This window comes from Trachypithecus francoisi, unplaced genomic scaffold, assembly GCF_009764315.1.
Source record: "Trachypithecus francoisi isolate TF-2019V2 unplaced genomic scaffold, Tfra_2.0 Contig01440, whole genome shotgun sequence".
NCBI lineage: Eukaryota > Metazoa > Chordata > Mammalia > Primates > Cercopithecidae > Trachypithecus > Trachypithecus francoisi.
This window is the reverse complement of record NW_022681431.1, coordinates 16793444-16807099: the sequence shown is the minus strand read 5'-3', so window position 1 is coordinate 16807099 and position 13656 is coordinate 16793444. Positions and strand designations below refer to the sequence as shown.

Genomic DNA, 13656 nt, shown 5'->3' with positions numbered 1-13656 from the left:
GTCTCATTTTTTTTTTTTTTTTTTTTTTTTTTGGAGACGGAGTCTTGCTCTGTTGCTCAGGCTGGAGTGTAATAGCACAATCTCAGCTCACTGCATCCTCTGCCTCCTGGGTTCAAGTGATTTTCCTGTCTCAGCCTCCCGAGTAGCTGGGATTACAGGTGCACGCCACTGCACCTGGCTGATTTTTGTATTTTTAGTAGAGACGAAGTTTCACCATGTTGGGCAGGCTGGTCTCAAACTCTTGACCTCGGGTGATCCACCTGCCTCGGCCTCCCAAAGTGCTGGGATTATAGGCGTGAGGGCTCACCTTTCATTAGCAGAAGTGTATCTGATGACTTGCTAGGAACAAGCAGAGCAGATAAGAATTACTGTCTTCCCCAAAAGAAAGGTGAAGTGTAGTTTAGCACTCTCTACTTCTTTTCCTGGTCAACATGTATTGTTTATTTTGTGGCAAGATTTCCATGTAAAGTAGAATAACTGCTAAAAGTAATGACCTGTTACTGGGATTGCTCTGTCATGGGTGAAGGATACTGACTTCCATTGTGAATGGGAATGACCTCCATTGTGAATGGAAATGAGGAAGACTGTGTGTGGGAGTAATAGAGTGCTGTGCTTCAGCAAAAACTTTAGAGTGTTTTGCTCTAAAGAAATACAAGAGTCAGGACGATGAAAGTTAAGTTTAATGACCTAGAGTGCATCAAAAAGCAGTAGGTGGAATGCATTTATTGTAAGTGGTTATTCTGAAGTTGTATGTTCTCAATCTCTTTACAGGTCATACGATCGTACTTCAAACGTGCTGATCCATTCTATGATGAGCAGGAAAATCACAGTCTGATTGGGGTGGCCAATGTCTTCCTTGAGTCCCTTTTCTATGATGTGAAGTTACAATACGCTGTTCCCATCATCAACCAGAAAGGAGAGGTTGGTTGGTTTTCTCTTTGTGCCTTGTTTCCTGTAGAGAACAGTTTAAGAAACAAGAGAGTGGTGATGGGATATTGTTGCTATTTTTTGTCAGTAATGTGTCTTATTAATACCTTGTGTTTCCAAGGACTCTGAGGGCAGAGTAACTGTCAGAGACTAGGCCTCTAAATTCCCATACACCATTAACCTGACACCTTGACTCTAAAAGAGAAGAGAGCTGGTCTTAAGGGAGCACGAACCAAATCTGGAGAAATGTTTCTGCCTTCCCCCATTGCTGCAGGTGGCAGGCCGGCTGCATGTGGAGGTGATGCGCATCAGTGGTGATGTCGGGGAAAGGATCGCGGGAGGGGATGAGGCAACAGAGGTCTCCTTTGAGAAGGAGACCCAGGAGAACAAACTGGTGTGCATGGTAAGTCCCAGCTTCATCCTAGTATTACATTGATATAAAAGTCATTGCAGTTTTTGCCATTACTTTTAATGGCAAAAATCACAGTTACTTTTGCACCAACCTAATAGTTCAAGTGGGGCTGATTTTGAGAACTGCAGGTCGTTAGATGTAAGTATCATGTTCCTTTTCAAATTTTGGAAGTAGAGCAGAGCCTCCCCCATTCAGGAAAATGCAAAATCCCCTCCTTCATTTCCAAACACCTGCTAGTGGGCCCAACCTGCTGGTGGCCGAGAATCCCCACAGGAACCAGTTATAAAAAGAAGGTGGCGGGAGGGGGCAGGAAGTCAGCAGGGGGCGTAGGTGCTGTGTACAAGTGAGAAGGAGGTGAGGTGAGGCGAAGGAAGCCTAAACCTGACTCTTAATTCATAGCTCATCCTAGAACCAGTCCTCTTTCCCAGTAAACGATTTTAGAATTGAGGCTGATGTTGAAGGGAGTAAGTTACGTGTTAGCCACAAGGTAGCGTGAAGCTGGAGCTGTTGGAGTCGGGCTGCTTTCTGTAAGGCTTCGCATATATTGAGAGGGCTTCTGGTGTTTTAGTTACTTCACTAGGAGGGGGAGGAATCTTAATTCACTGAATGGTTCATTTTTATTATATTGTACTTGATTTCAGAGCAGCTTCTTTGAGTCATATGATGATCAGAGATGGAGACATAGGGTTGATGACCCCACAATGGCCCATTTTAAAGGTGATGGACTAGTAAATACAACTCTCAAATATCACCTTCTGCTATTAAAGTAAAATAACATACAAGGATACTTCTCACTTGGGAAATGTATCCTTATTACGGAAAAAAAGTCGTACATTCTGAGTAATATGAGCCTTCTAAAATGAAGTTAAAATACCATGTTTTTTAATGGAAGATATCAAACATATACAAAAATAGTGAGAAATGTGTTACTGATACCCATTCACCTTCACTCCACAATTATCACCTATGGTCAAGCTTGTTTCATTCATACACGCAGCCACTTCTGTGCTGCCCCCTCTCTTAGCACCCCAGGCACCCCAGCATCGTATCTTACCTGTAAATAATTCAGTGTGTCTCTCCAAAAGATGAGTCCTTAAACCAGTATAACCATAGTTGTCAAAATTAGTAATCTGTCAAAAATTAATAATTTCTTAATATCATAAAATTGTCAGTTTCCTTAATTGTCTTGGTTGGTATGTCTCTTGGGTCTGTTTGAATCTTTAGGCCCTGGTATGCTCATGCTGTCTGACTTGCTCGCTTTCTCTTTTTGCCTCTCTCACCAAACCTGCAATTTATTGTAGAAACTGGGTTGTTGACCTGTAGTTTCCTATAGTCTGGGTTCTGCTGATGGGTGTTACTTAGCATGTTAAGCTGCTTTGCTGAAAATTGGTAGTTAGGTATACACGTGTTACCTGAGGGAGGGAGGGAGGGAGGCAGCCAAGGTACTTTGTAGGTGGTGGCCTGTGTTCTTCCATCAGGAGCCACATCTTGTCTGGCTGTTTGTCTTTTGGGGATGATCAGCCACTGATGATTATTACCTAGATGCATTATTTTGTTAGGAGTTACAAAAGAATGGTCCTATAATTCTATTGTCATTTCGTTTTTCTCCAGAAAAAATCTTCCTATTATCAACTGTTTTACTCTACAGAGATAATATATATAGAAAAGGAAGGATAAATGCTCCATCTCTCCCTTTATTTACAAATTGTTTATTTTTAAGACAGAGTCTCGCTCTGTCACCTAGGCTGGAGTACGGTGGTGTGATCTCAGCTTACTGCAACCTCCACCTCCCAGGTTCAGGCAATTCTCCCGCCTCAGCCTTCTGAGTAGCTGTGCCACCATGCCCAGCTAATTTTTGTATTTTTAGTAGAGACAGGATTTCGCTATCTTGGCCAGGCTAGTCTTGAACTCCTGGCCTCAAGTGATCCACCTGCCTCGGCGTCTCGAAGTGCTAGGATTACAGGTGTGAGCCACCATGTCCAGCCTAATTTTTAAAATAAGAAATTGGTGTTCCAAAATGTGACCAGTGGGTTTTTTTTGTCCTTAGTCTTAACAGCATGATCATGAACTCTTGGACTTAACCATATTTGGTGTGTGTCTTATCTGTTGCATTCACTACCTGTATTTAAACACAAATGTTCCCATCTTTGGCCAGTGGGAGCTACTTCACTTGGCCCTTGACTGGGATAGCTTTCTTGTTTTCTGGTGTGATGAATATTCTGATCTCATCTTGTGTATTTCCTGTCCCAGACCTGGAATCAGCCATTTCTCCAAGGAACCTGATTCCTTTCAGTGGGAAGTGGTTTTGAGAGACCATATACTGGCATGTAATAGCCTTTTATGTAAAAAGGACAAGGACAAATAAGCTATATGACAATAAATAAAACACTGGTAGAAAAACAAAAGAAACCAGCCTGGAGACAGTTAAGATATCATGGGTAATGAGTATAATTAGCCCCCAGAGAAGTCTGGATTTGTTTTTTTGTAACAAGGCTATATGCACATATTAACATTTTCATGTTTTCACTGATATAAAGTAAAGTTCGTATGTTTAAAACCTGGGCGCAAGCATCAATCCCTGCAGACATTCCTGGGCTCCTCTGTCTTGAACAGCTGCAAGTTGAAGTCTGTAGTAGTCTGACACCTTGTGGTGGTTTTAGTTTTTGTGTGCAAAAGTTTTTTTAAAAACCCCACAAAACCCAAACAGCCTGCGTTCGTTTCTTATGGCTAATAGTCTTCGTTCTTGGCAGTCGCATTCCTGAGAGGTTGCCTGTAGACGAGAATTCAGCATATTAAATCTTGTTTCTTGTCTATTTTAGCATTAAAATTGTGATTAATTTTGAACGGAAAAAAAGGCTTTCAGATGGCATTTAGTCACAAAGAAGTATGTATTGAACATTCTACTCAATAACTGTTATAGGGCCGGGTGTGGTGGCTCACGCCTGTAATCCCAGCACTTTGGGAGGCCAAGGTGGGCGGCTCACGAGGTCAGGAGATCGAGACCATCCTGGCTAACATGGTGAAACCCTGTCTCTACTAAAAATACAAAAAAATTAGCCGGTCGTGGTGGTGGGTGCCTGTAGTCCCAACTACTCGAGAGGCTGAGGCAGAAGAATGACATGAACCCAGGAGGCGGAGCTTGCAGTGAGCTGAGATTGCGCTGCTGCACTGCAACATGGGTGACAGAGCAAGACTGTCTCAAAAAAAAAAAAAAAAAAAGTTACAGGTCTCTCTTATTTCATTTCATTGGTGTGGTCAGTCTTACCTCTGTTGAGTAAGTTAGCTACTGATATTCCCATTTCACCTAGGAGAAAACTAAGCCTAAGAAAACTAAGAATTTAAGTAATTTGAGCCAGCACACAAGCTGATAAGTGGGCAAGATTTTTTTTTTTTGAGATGGAATTTTGCTCTTGTTGCCCAGGCTAGAGTGCAGTGGCATGATCTCAGCTCACTGCAACCTCCGCCTCCCGGATTCAAGCGATTCTCCTGCCTCAGTCTCCCGAGTAGCTGGGATTACAGGCATGCGCTACCACGTCTGGCTAATTTTTTGTATTTTTGGTAGAGGTGGGGTTTCTCCATGTTGGTCAGGCTGGTCTCGAACTCCCAACCTCAGGTGATCCGCCCGCCTCGGCCTCCCAAAGTGCTGGGATTACAGGAGTGAGCCACCGGCGCCCGGCCGAGGTATTTATTCTATTTCTTTTATGTAACTCCAACATCTTGTAATTTTCCCAAATGCCATATTGCCGCACCTTAAATAATATAAATATGTAAAAACACTTAATGAGAAAATGATGGTTTTTAAAAACTTGGTGGAAAAATTAATTGCAGAGTACTGTTTGCTTAGTTTGGTTTGGAGGAATAAAATGTCAGCCAGTCTGTCTTTCATAGCCTGTCAGGAAGCAGCTATCAAGGTGTTTCAAACTCCTGTTGACATCACAGAAAAGATGAATTGTAGTGGGGGTTCCTGTTTGTTGCTAGTGTGTCTGGTATGGAAGAAAATAGAATTATCTGGTTTGTGTAATTTTGTGTGTCATTATCAATGCTTTCTGAAATGTGTTTTTGTTTGTTTGCTTGTTTGTTTTTTGAGACAGAGTCTCTCTCTGTCACCCAGACTAGAGTGTAGTGGTGCGATCTCTGCTCACTGCAACCTCCGCCTCCTGGGTTGAAGCGATTCTCATGTCTCAGCCTCCGGGAGTAGCTGGGACTACAGGCATGTGCCACCACATTTGGCTAATTTTTATATTTTTGGTAGAGATGGGGTTTCACCATGTTGGCCAGGCTGGTCTCAAATTCCTGACCTTAAGTGATCCTTGGCTTCCCAAAGTGCTGGGGTTATAGCCTGAAATGTTAAGGTTATGTTTGTGGTTTCTGAACTACATGAACTCTGATGTCATATATTCAGATTTATTTTCATTAAATATATTTACTGGAGGTAGATTAAATCATACAACATGCAGAAAGTGACCAAGTGAAAAATATGATTTATGATTAATGCTCAGTCATGTGAAAATTGGTTTAATCAGTTATAAAGTCAGAATTTAGCTTAACTGACTTCAGGATTTCATTTTCTTTATAGTTGGAGAAGTTTTAGAATATCGCAGTTTATCACAAAAACTCCAAATTAAAAAATCAACCCAGGCCAGGCACGGTGGCTCATGTCTGTAAATCCAGCATTTTGGGAGGCTGAGGCAGGAGGATCACTTGAGCTCAGGAGTTCAAAACCAATCTGGGAAACATAGTGAGACCTCATCTCTACTAAAAATAAAAAAAATTAGCTGGGCATGGTGATGCACACCTGTGGTCCTAGCTCCTCGGGAGGCTGAGGCTGGAGGATCGTTTGAACCCTTAAAATTGAGGCTGCAGTTAGCCATGATTGTGCCACTCACTTCAGCCTGGGCAACACAGCAAGACCCTGTCTCCAAAAACAACAACAACAACAACAAAATCTAATGCTGCCCACCAAAAGAAATATTAAAAATATTTGGGGCTGGGCACGGTGGCTCAAGCCTGTAATCCCAGCACTTTGGGAGGCCGAGATGGGTGGATCACGAGGTCAGGAGATCAAGACCATCCTGGCTAACACGGTGAAACCCTGTCTCTACTAAAAAATACAAAAAAACTAGCCAGCGAGGTGGCAGGCGCCTGTAGTCCCAGCTACCAGGGAGGCTGAGGCAGGAGAATGGCGTAAACCCGGGAGGCGGAGCTTGCAGTGAGCTGAGATCCGGCCACTGCACTCCAGCCTGGGCGACAGAGCGAGACTCCGTCTCAAAAAAAAAAGAAGAGAATATTTGGCTGCTTAGAACCTGTTACAGGCGTTTCTTCTGGGGCCTTTGGATCTGATTAGACCTGTATCTCTAGTTGCGCTTTGTTACAACCACACCCTGCCCTCCTGGTCCAGAGCAGGCTTCCTTTGATATGCCTTCCCCGCAAATCTGCATAGGGAAGGCTTTCCGTAAACGGTGCAGAAAATGGTCAACATTCACTGTCTTCACTTCCCTTCCTTCTCCCCCCACATCTTTAAATTATACATTTCTGGTGCTTTTAAGTTCTCCCAAACAATGTTGTAGTATCGTGTAAAATCTTCAGTTGAGAACCTTGTTCCTTTTTATACTTCAAAATATCAAATCCATGTTTTGCTCTTTCCTTAATATTTGTTGTTTCTTGGCACATACATTGATTTTGTTCTTCATTCGCTGTGCCTGACAGTCTTGTTCTGTTCTATGGCATATCTGTGGTTGGCCAAGTTCATATCATTGAAGAGTGCTGATGTTTGAGATCTTTCTTCATCTGAATTGATGATGATGATTCTTATATTCTGAGAAACTAACATTTAAATGTTCTTAGACTTTACAACGTCCACCTCTGTAGTCAAGGTCCTTGTAACCCTGCGTCCACCCTCTCACTAAATATAACAGTTGCTACCGCTATTTCCCAGATGCAGAAGTCCAGTCTCAGGGTGGTTGGGATTTGGCCAACATAAACATAAGCACCTAAATTAGTGACAGAGCTGGGACTGGAACCTGCAACTCTGACTCCGAGTGCTTGTTGGAACCCTTGGGTTTCAAAACACACAGCCTTCTTTTTCCTTCAGGTTAAAATCCTCCAAGCTACTGGGTTGCCACAGCATCTGTCCCACTTTGTGTTCTGCAAATACAGCTTCTGGGATCAACAGGAGCCGGTGATTGTCGCTCCTGAAGTGGACACCTCCTCATCTTCCATCAGCAAGGAGCCGCACTGCATGGTTGTCTTTGATCATTGCAATGTGAGTTTGTTTTCCAGAGTAGGTCAGCATTTAGATTACTCATGTAAAAACAAAACAGAAAATGAACCTTGTTTCTTTGAATAATTGTGCCAGTATATGTGTTGTAGAAGTTTCTGTAGAGTGTGGGGATTGAGTAAAAAGCGTCAATGCATCTATACTCCTCCACAACCCAAAGGTAGCTTTTGCATGAGAAACAAATACATATGTATGTATATATGCATATTCTTCTCCAAGGAAAATCTATGTCCTATATTGCATTATTGGAGAAATTATCTAAAACAGTTAAGAAACATATTTTAGAGAAAGTGAACATAGGTAACAGAGAAGAACTAACTTTATTGGGCACTGAATGCTTTGTGAAGCTCTCTGTTATTCCTTCATTTGGATCCTCACTGCAGTTGTCTTTGTTGATAGTGCATTTTTTTGTGTTTGTTTGTTTTGTTTTCTGTCACCCAGGCTGGAGTGCAGTGGCACGATCTTGGCTCACTCCAACCCCTGCCTCCCAGGTTCAAGCGATTCTCCTGCCTCAGTCTCCCAAGTGGCTGGGATTACAGGCGCCCACCACCACGCCTGGCTAATTTTTTTGTATTTTTAGTAGAGACAGGGTTTCACCATGTTGGCCAAACTGGTTTCGAACTCCCGACCTCAAGTGATCTGCCCACCTCAGCTTCCAAAAGTGCTGGGATTACAGGCATGAGCCACCACACTCGGCCAATAGTGTGTGTGTGTGTGTGTGTGTGGTTTTTTTTTGGTTTTTTTTTTTTTTTTCTTTCCTTCCCAGCTGAAAACACAAACAAATCAGAGAGGTCATTTTGCCCAAAGTAGTTTTTCACTGGTTTGTCCGTGGCTGGTGACCAGCAGAATGTGGACTGTTGGGTCCCCCAGTCTTTCTTGCTCCTGCACCACACTTGATCCATTTCATCTCTTTCAAGAGAGAATCCTCTTTCTAATCCGTTTGAAACCAAAATACTTCAGTGCATTAAAGATAGATAGAGAGATGGAGACAATAACAGAGATAGGAGATTCTGTGATTTCTTTAATAAACTGTTTTAGAGCTAAATCTTAATTGCCATGTGTTATCTTATAAAGATGGACAGGCTGGGAGAATTTTTAGAAATTAGGTCTTTTTTTGGTGCTAATGATTTTTGTTTCCTTTCTTTCCTAATAGAGATAGTTAACTTTCTAAAAAGTGGGAAGAAATGTTTTTGCAACACACTACCTTATTGCATATAACTTTTATATCAACACGTTGTAGATCAGTGTTGTAACGCTTTATACAATTATGCTTTTAAAAATAGCTCCCAAAATATTGCTAACAAAATAGAATACAATGCTGGTCTTACATACTAGACTTTTGATCTGAAAAGTTTTTAAAAATTCAGACTTACAGTTATGTTTAAAGTCAGCCTTTTGCCATCTGAGCATTCATTATGGGTTTTAGATGATAGTTCTGTATAACTAAAACATTCCGTTTTCTATTTTTTTCCCTGATATAATTAAGTATATAATGTGTGGTATAAACATAAGATTACCAGAAAGAGTTTGCTCTTCTGTAATTAGCTATTGTGTTTCAGGAGTTTTCTGTTAACATCACTGAAGACTTTATCGAGCATCTTTCCGAAGGAGCATTGGCAATTGAAGTATATGGACATAAGATAAATGATCCCCGGAAAAACCCTGCCCTGTGGGATTTGGGAATCATCCAAGCAAAGACACGTAGTCTTCGGGACAGGTGAATATTAGATGTTCATCTGATTCCATTTATATATATATAAGTAATTTTTTTTTTTTTTTTTTTTTTGGAGACAGTCTCATTCACTCTGTCACCGAGGCTGGAGTGCAGTGGCATGATCTTGGCTCACTGCAGCCTCTGCCTCCTGGGAGTAAGCAATTCTCTTGCTTAAGCCTCCCGAGTAGCTGGGATTATAGGCCTGCACACCACACCTGGCTAATTTTTGTATTTTTAGTAGACACAGGGTTTCACCATGTTGGCCAGGCTGGTCTTGAACTCCTGACCTCAAGTGATCCACCCACCTCAGCCTCCCAAAGTGCTGGGATTACAGGTGTGAGCCACCATGCCTGGCCAGATTCCATTTAGAATTTTTAAAAATTGCTGGAAATTAGTACTGCCATTTATTTTTGCTTTTATTTTTATTTATTTATTTATTTTTGAGACGGAGTCTCGCTCTGTCGCCCAGGCTGGAGTGCAGTGGCCGGATCTCAGCTCACTGCAAGCTCCGCCTCCCGGGTTTACGCCATTCTCTCGCCTCAGCCTCCCGAGTAGCTGGGACTACAGGCGCCTGCCACCTTGCCCGGCTAATTTTTTGTATTTTTTTAGTAGAGACGGGGTTTCACCGTGTTAGCCAGGATGGTCTCGATCTCCTGACCTCGTGATCCACCCATCTCGGCCTCCCAAAGTGCTGGGATTACAGGCTTGAGCCACCGCGCCCGGCCAGTACTGCCATTTATAAAGGTTACTATTTCCTGAGCATGACCAGTGTTCCCTGGAGGGATGGCGGTGTCTCCGGGGTATTAATCACACAATTAAACTTCCTTAGGGAAGTGAACTGCAGAGAGTGATGGAAGAAAGTTCAATTTGTAGCTGGTTAAGAAGAAACAGTGAAATGAATTTTGGAGAATAGTGACTTACTGTTATGAATTACTTCTAATTAATCAGCTGTAGAGAGGATGGATCAAGATTCACTCTAGTGTTGATATTTTGTCTTTAGCTTATAGCTCAGTGGCCTCAGTGTTGGAAAGAGGTAGGCTTCTTTGTGGACTTAAAAGGAAGCGTTAATAGGGAACGACTGAAATTGCATATGTTTGTGCTTTCATCTAATTATAGATGAAAACCAGATTTACTTTTTCTTTTTTGCATTTAGATAGTTTAGCAAATACTAAATTAGAAAGTGACATTTGACATTTTTTTCTTGATTCTCTTCTTTTTTTTTTCTTTTTTTTTTTGAGACGGAGTCTTGCTCTGCTGCCCAGGCTGGAGTGCAGTGGCCGGCTCTCAGCTCACTGCAAGCTCCGCCTCCCGGGTTCACGCCATTCTCCTGTCTCAGCCTCCCGAGTAGCTGGGACTACAGGCGCCCGCCTCGTCGCCCGGCTAGTTTTTTGTATTTTTTAGTAGAGACGGGGTTTCACCGTATTAGCCAGGATGGTCTCGATCTCCTGACCTCGTGATCCGCCCGTCTCGGCCTCCCAAAGTGCTGGGATTACAGGCTTGAGCCACCGTGCCCGGCCTTGATTCTCTTCTTGACCTGAGAAAAATACTTGGCAAATCAATGAAGCATATGGTACTACCTTTGTCTATGAAAAGACAACCCCTGTATTTGTTTTGTTTTTTTTTTTTTTCCTTTTTTTTTTAATAGTTTCAAACTATTTTAGATTCGGGGGTACATGTGCAGGTTGGTTACCTGGGTATATTGAGTGATGCTGAACTTTGGGATATGATTGATCCTGTCACTCAGGTAGTGAGCATAGTACCCAGTAGGTAGTTTTTCAACCCTTGCTCATTCCCTGCTCCCCGACCCCTGGGAGTCTCCAGTGTCTATTGTTGCCATCTTTTTGTCTGTGAATACCCAGTGTTTATCTCCCACTTATAAGTAAGAACATGGGGTTTTTGCTTTTCTGTTTCTGCATTAATTTCCTCAGGGTAATAGCCTCGAGCTGTATCCAAGTTGCTGGAAGGGACACGATTTTGTTTGGTTGTATTTTTTTATGGCTGTGTACTTGTTGCTTCTGTACATCCGATTAGAATTTCCAGTTTTTGAGTAACGACTCTGAAATAGATTTGTCATTATATCTTTTTGAACAAAGTAAAGGAGCCATTTCTAGTTCCAATACTGTGAGTTTAACTTTGCTTTCCATTGTACTTGCCAGTATGTACATGCATGGTACTCATTGAACTGCGTATCATTCTGAATTACGCTGTTTGGAGGTCATTTTTGTTGTTAATTCTTATGTGTGTAGGACCCTAAGCTGCCTGTAATGAAATAGAAATGTATGATTTTACAAGAACTTCACGTATTTCCTAGATGGAGTGAGGTGACCAGGAAATTGGAATTCTGGGTTCAAATCTTGGAACAGAATGAGAATGGTGAATACTGTCCCGTAGAAGTGGTTTCTGCTAAGGATGTCCCAACAGGAGGAATCTTCCAGCTTCGACAGGTAACAGGATCGTGAATGTTTATGTTGGATTCTTTGGTGCCAGAAAGCTTAATATTGGCTTCTTTTTAGCAGACATGTTGGTAATAATGAAATCTAGACTGACCAAGTCCATTTCTTACATTAAAATTTTCCTATCTCATGTGTCACAAGTATTGCTATTAAATTTTTTTTTCTTTTATTAAAGTAGAGACACAGGGTCTCGCTTTGTTGCCCAGGCTGGTTTTGAACTCCTAGGCTCAAGCGATCCTCCCGCCTTGGCCTTCCAAAGTGTTGGAATTACAGGTGTGAGCCACTGCTCTCAGTCAAGTATTCCTATTTATAATATTTTAAAAACTAGTTCTGTTAGTTTAGGTAAGAAAAAGATTAAAGGAAAACTTAGAATTGATTTGTAGGATGTACGCCAAACATATCAAACAGCTTTAGAACATTTAGAAAGACAAGGAGAAGCTATGTGACATGGCAGAAAGAATCAGTATTCAGACTCTAAAATGCTTGGGCTCAATTCTGGCTCTCCAGTGTCTTAGCTGTCTATCCCTGAGCAAGTTCAATAACCTCTCGCCTTTGCCTGTTATGTAGATACGATGATAACAACACCTTCATAGGATTAAGAGAGATGCGTGTTTAAAGCATAGGGCCTGACATGCCAGGTGTTAAGTACACGCAGTTGGGTAGATACACATGCCAGAATCCACAGAGCAGAGAAGAATATGGGAGTGGCCACTTAACCCCACGTGCATCTGCAGAGTCTGTGCTGCCAACTAACAGGGAAATTTTTAATATAATTTGTATACAGGATTTGGAATTTTTTTTTTGTGCTGTACCTTAATGCATTGTTCAGGAGACTGCTATGTTCTGTGAGTTTCCATACTTTAAAACAGTAGTAAAACACTAGAATCGCTCTAGAAAATGAGTGTAGAAAGCTTTCAAAGCAAAATAGAGAAAATTGAAGGAAAGAGAACATTTGCTTAAATGTTTAAGTTTCTGAATATTTTAAGAGGAGGATGATAAACACTTGTTTTTATCATCCCAGCAAATAAATTTTAGCAAACTGAAAGATTAGTTTAAATTAAAGCATGTGTTATACACAAAAATGTAATTCTTTTTTTTTTTTTTTTGAGATGGAATCTCGCTTTGTTGCCCAGCCTGGAGTGCAGTGGCACGATGTCCACTACTGCAAGCTCCGTCCCCCAAGTTCATGCCACTCTCCTGCCTCAGCCTCCCAAGAAACTGAGACTACAGGCGCTCGCCACCACGCCTGGCTAATTTTTTTTTGTATTAGTAGAGACAGGGTTTCACCGTGTTCGCCAGGATGGTCTCTGTCTCCTGACCTAGTGATATGCCTGCATCAGCCTCCCAGAGTGCTGGGATTACAGGCCTGAGCCACCGCGCCCGGCCATAAAATAGAATTCTTAAGGGTGTGAAGAACATCTTTTTCTGGGCATCTGTTAAAAAAATATAGATGTCTTCTTCGAAGCCTTAGAAAATCATCTACTGGAAGGCAAGACTGGATAATTTTCTATGATTTAGTATAAATTGGATATTTAAGTATTTGTCAGACTTCTGACACCCTTTACTAAAAGTGTTCAAAAAAATGTTGGTTTGTCAGGAAAGGACTTTTTGAAGGATATGCCTCTTTACCTTGATGCTGAAAAAATCAAGTTCTGAAAGGATTTTTATTACATGATGGCAAAAACCGCAATTACTTTTGCACCAACTTAATAAAGACACAGAGGCCAGAAATTAGGTCCATTTGGATAAAAAGTCATGTGGAGAAAGAGCTGGAAAACAGAAGAGAAGAGGTTGTAGAAGCTTGTGGCAGCTGGTTTCGGAGGGCCTTGAATGCTAGGCTCATTTGAGTGTAGTATGTTTGAAAATTGGGTTG

At 41.7% G+C, this 13656-nt stretch overlaps 1 protein-coding gene across 3 annotated transcripts in view; it reads left to right on the top strand.

The window, feature by feature from the left end:
* Positions 1-13656, top strand: part of KIF13B (kinesin family member 13B) — a 204346-nt gene that overhangs the window by 124174 nt on the left and 66516 nt on the right. For all 3 annotated transcript variants that reach the window (XM_033229868.1, XM_033229860.1, XM_033229876.1), the window contains exons 20-24: positions 772-921; positions 1202-1330; positions 7431-7601; positions 9176-9333; positions 11642-11774. In XM_033229868.1, coding sequence (XP_033085759.1) covers positions 772-921; positions 1202-1330; positions 7431-7601; positions 9176-9333; positions 11642-11774 — 741 coding nt within the window. The remainder of the gene's footprint in view (positions 1-771; positions 922-1201; positions 1331-7430; positions 7602-9175; positions 9334-11641; positions 11775-13656) is intronic.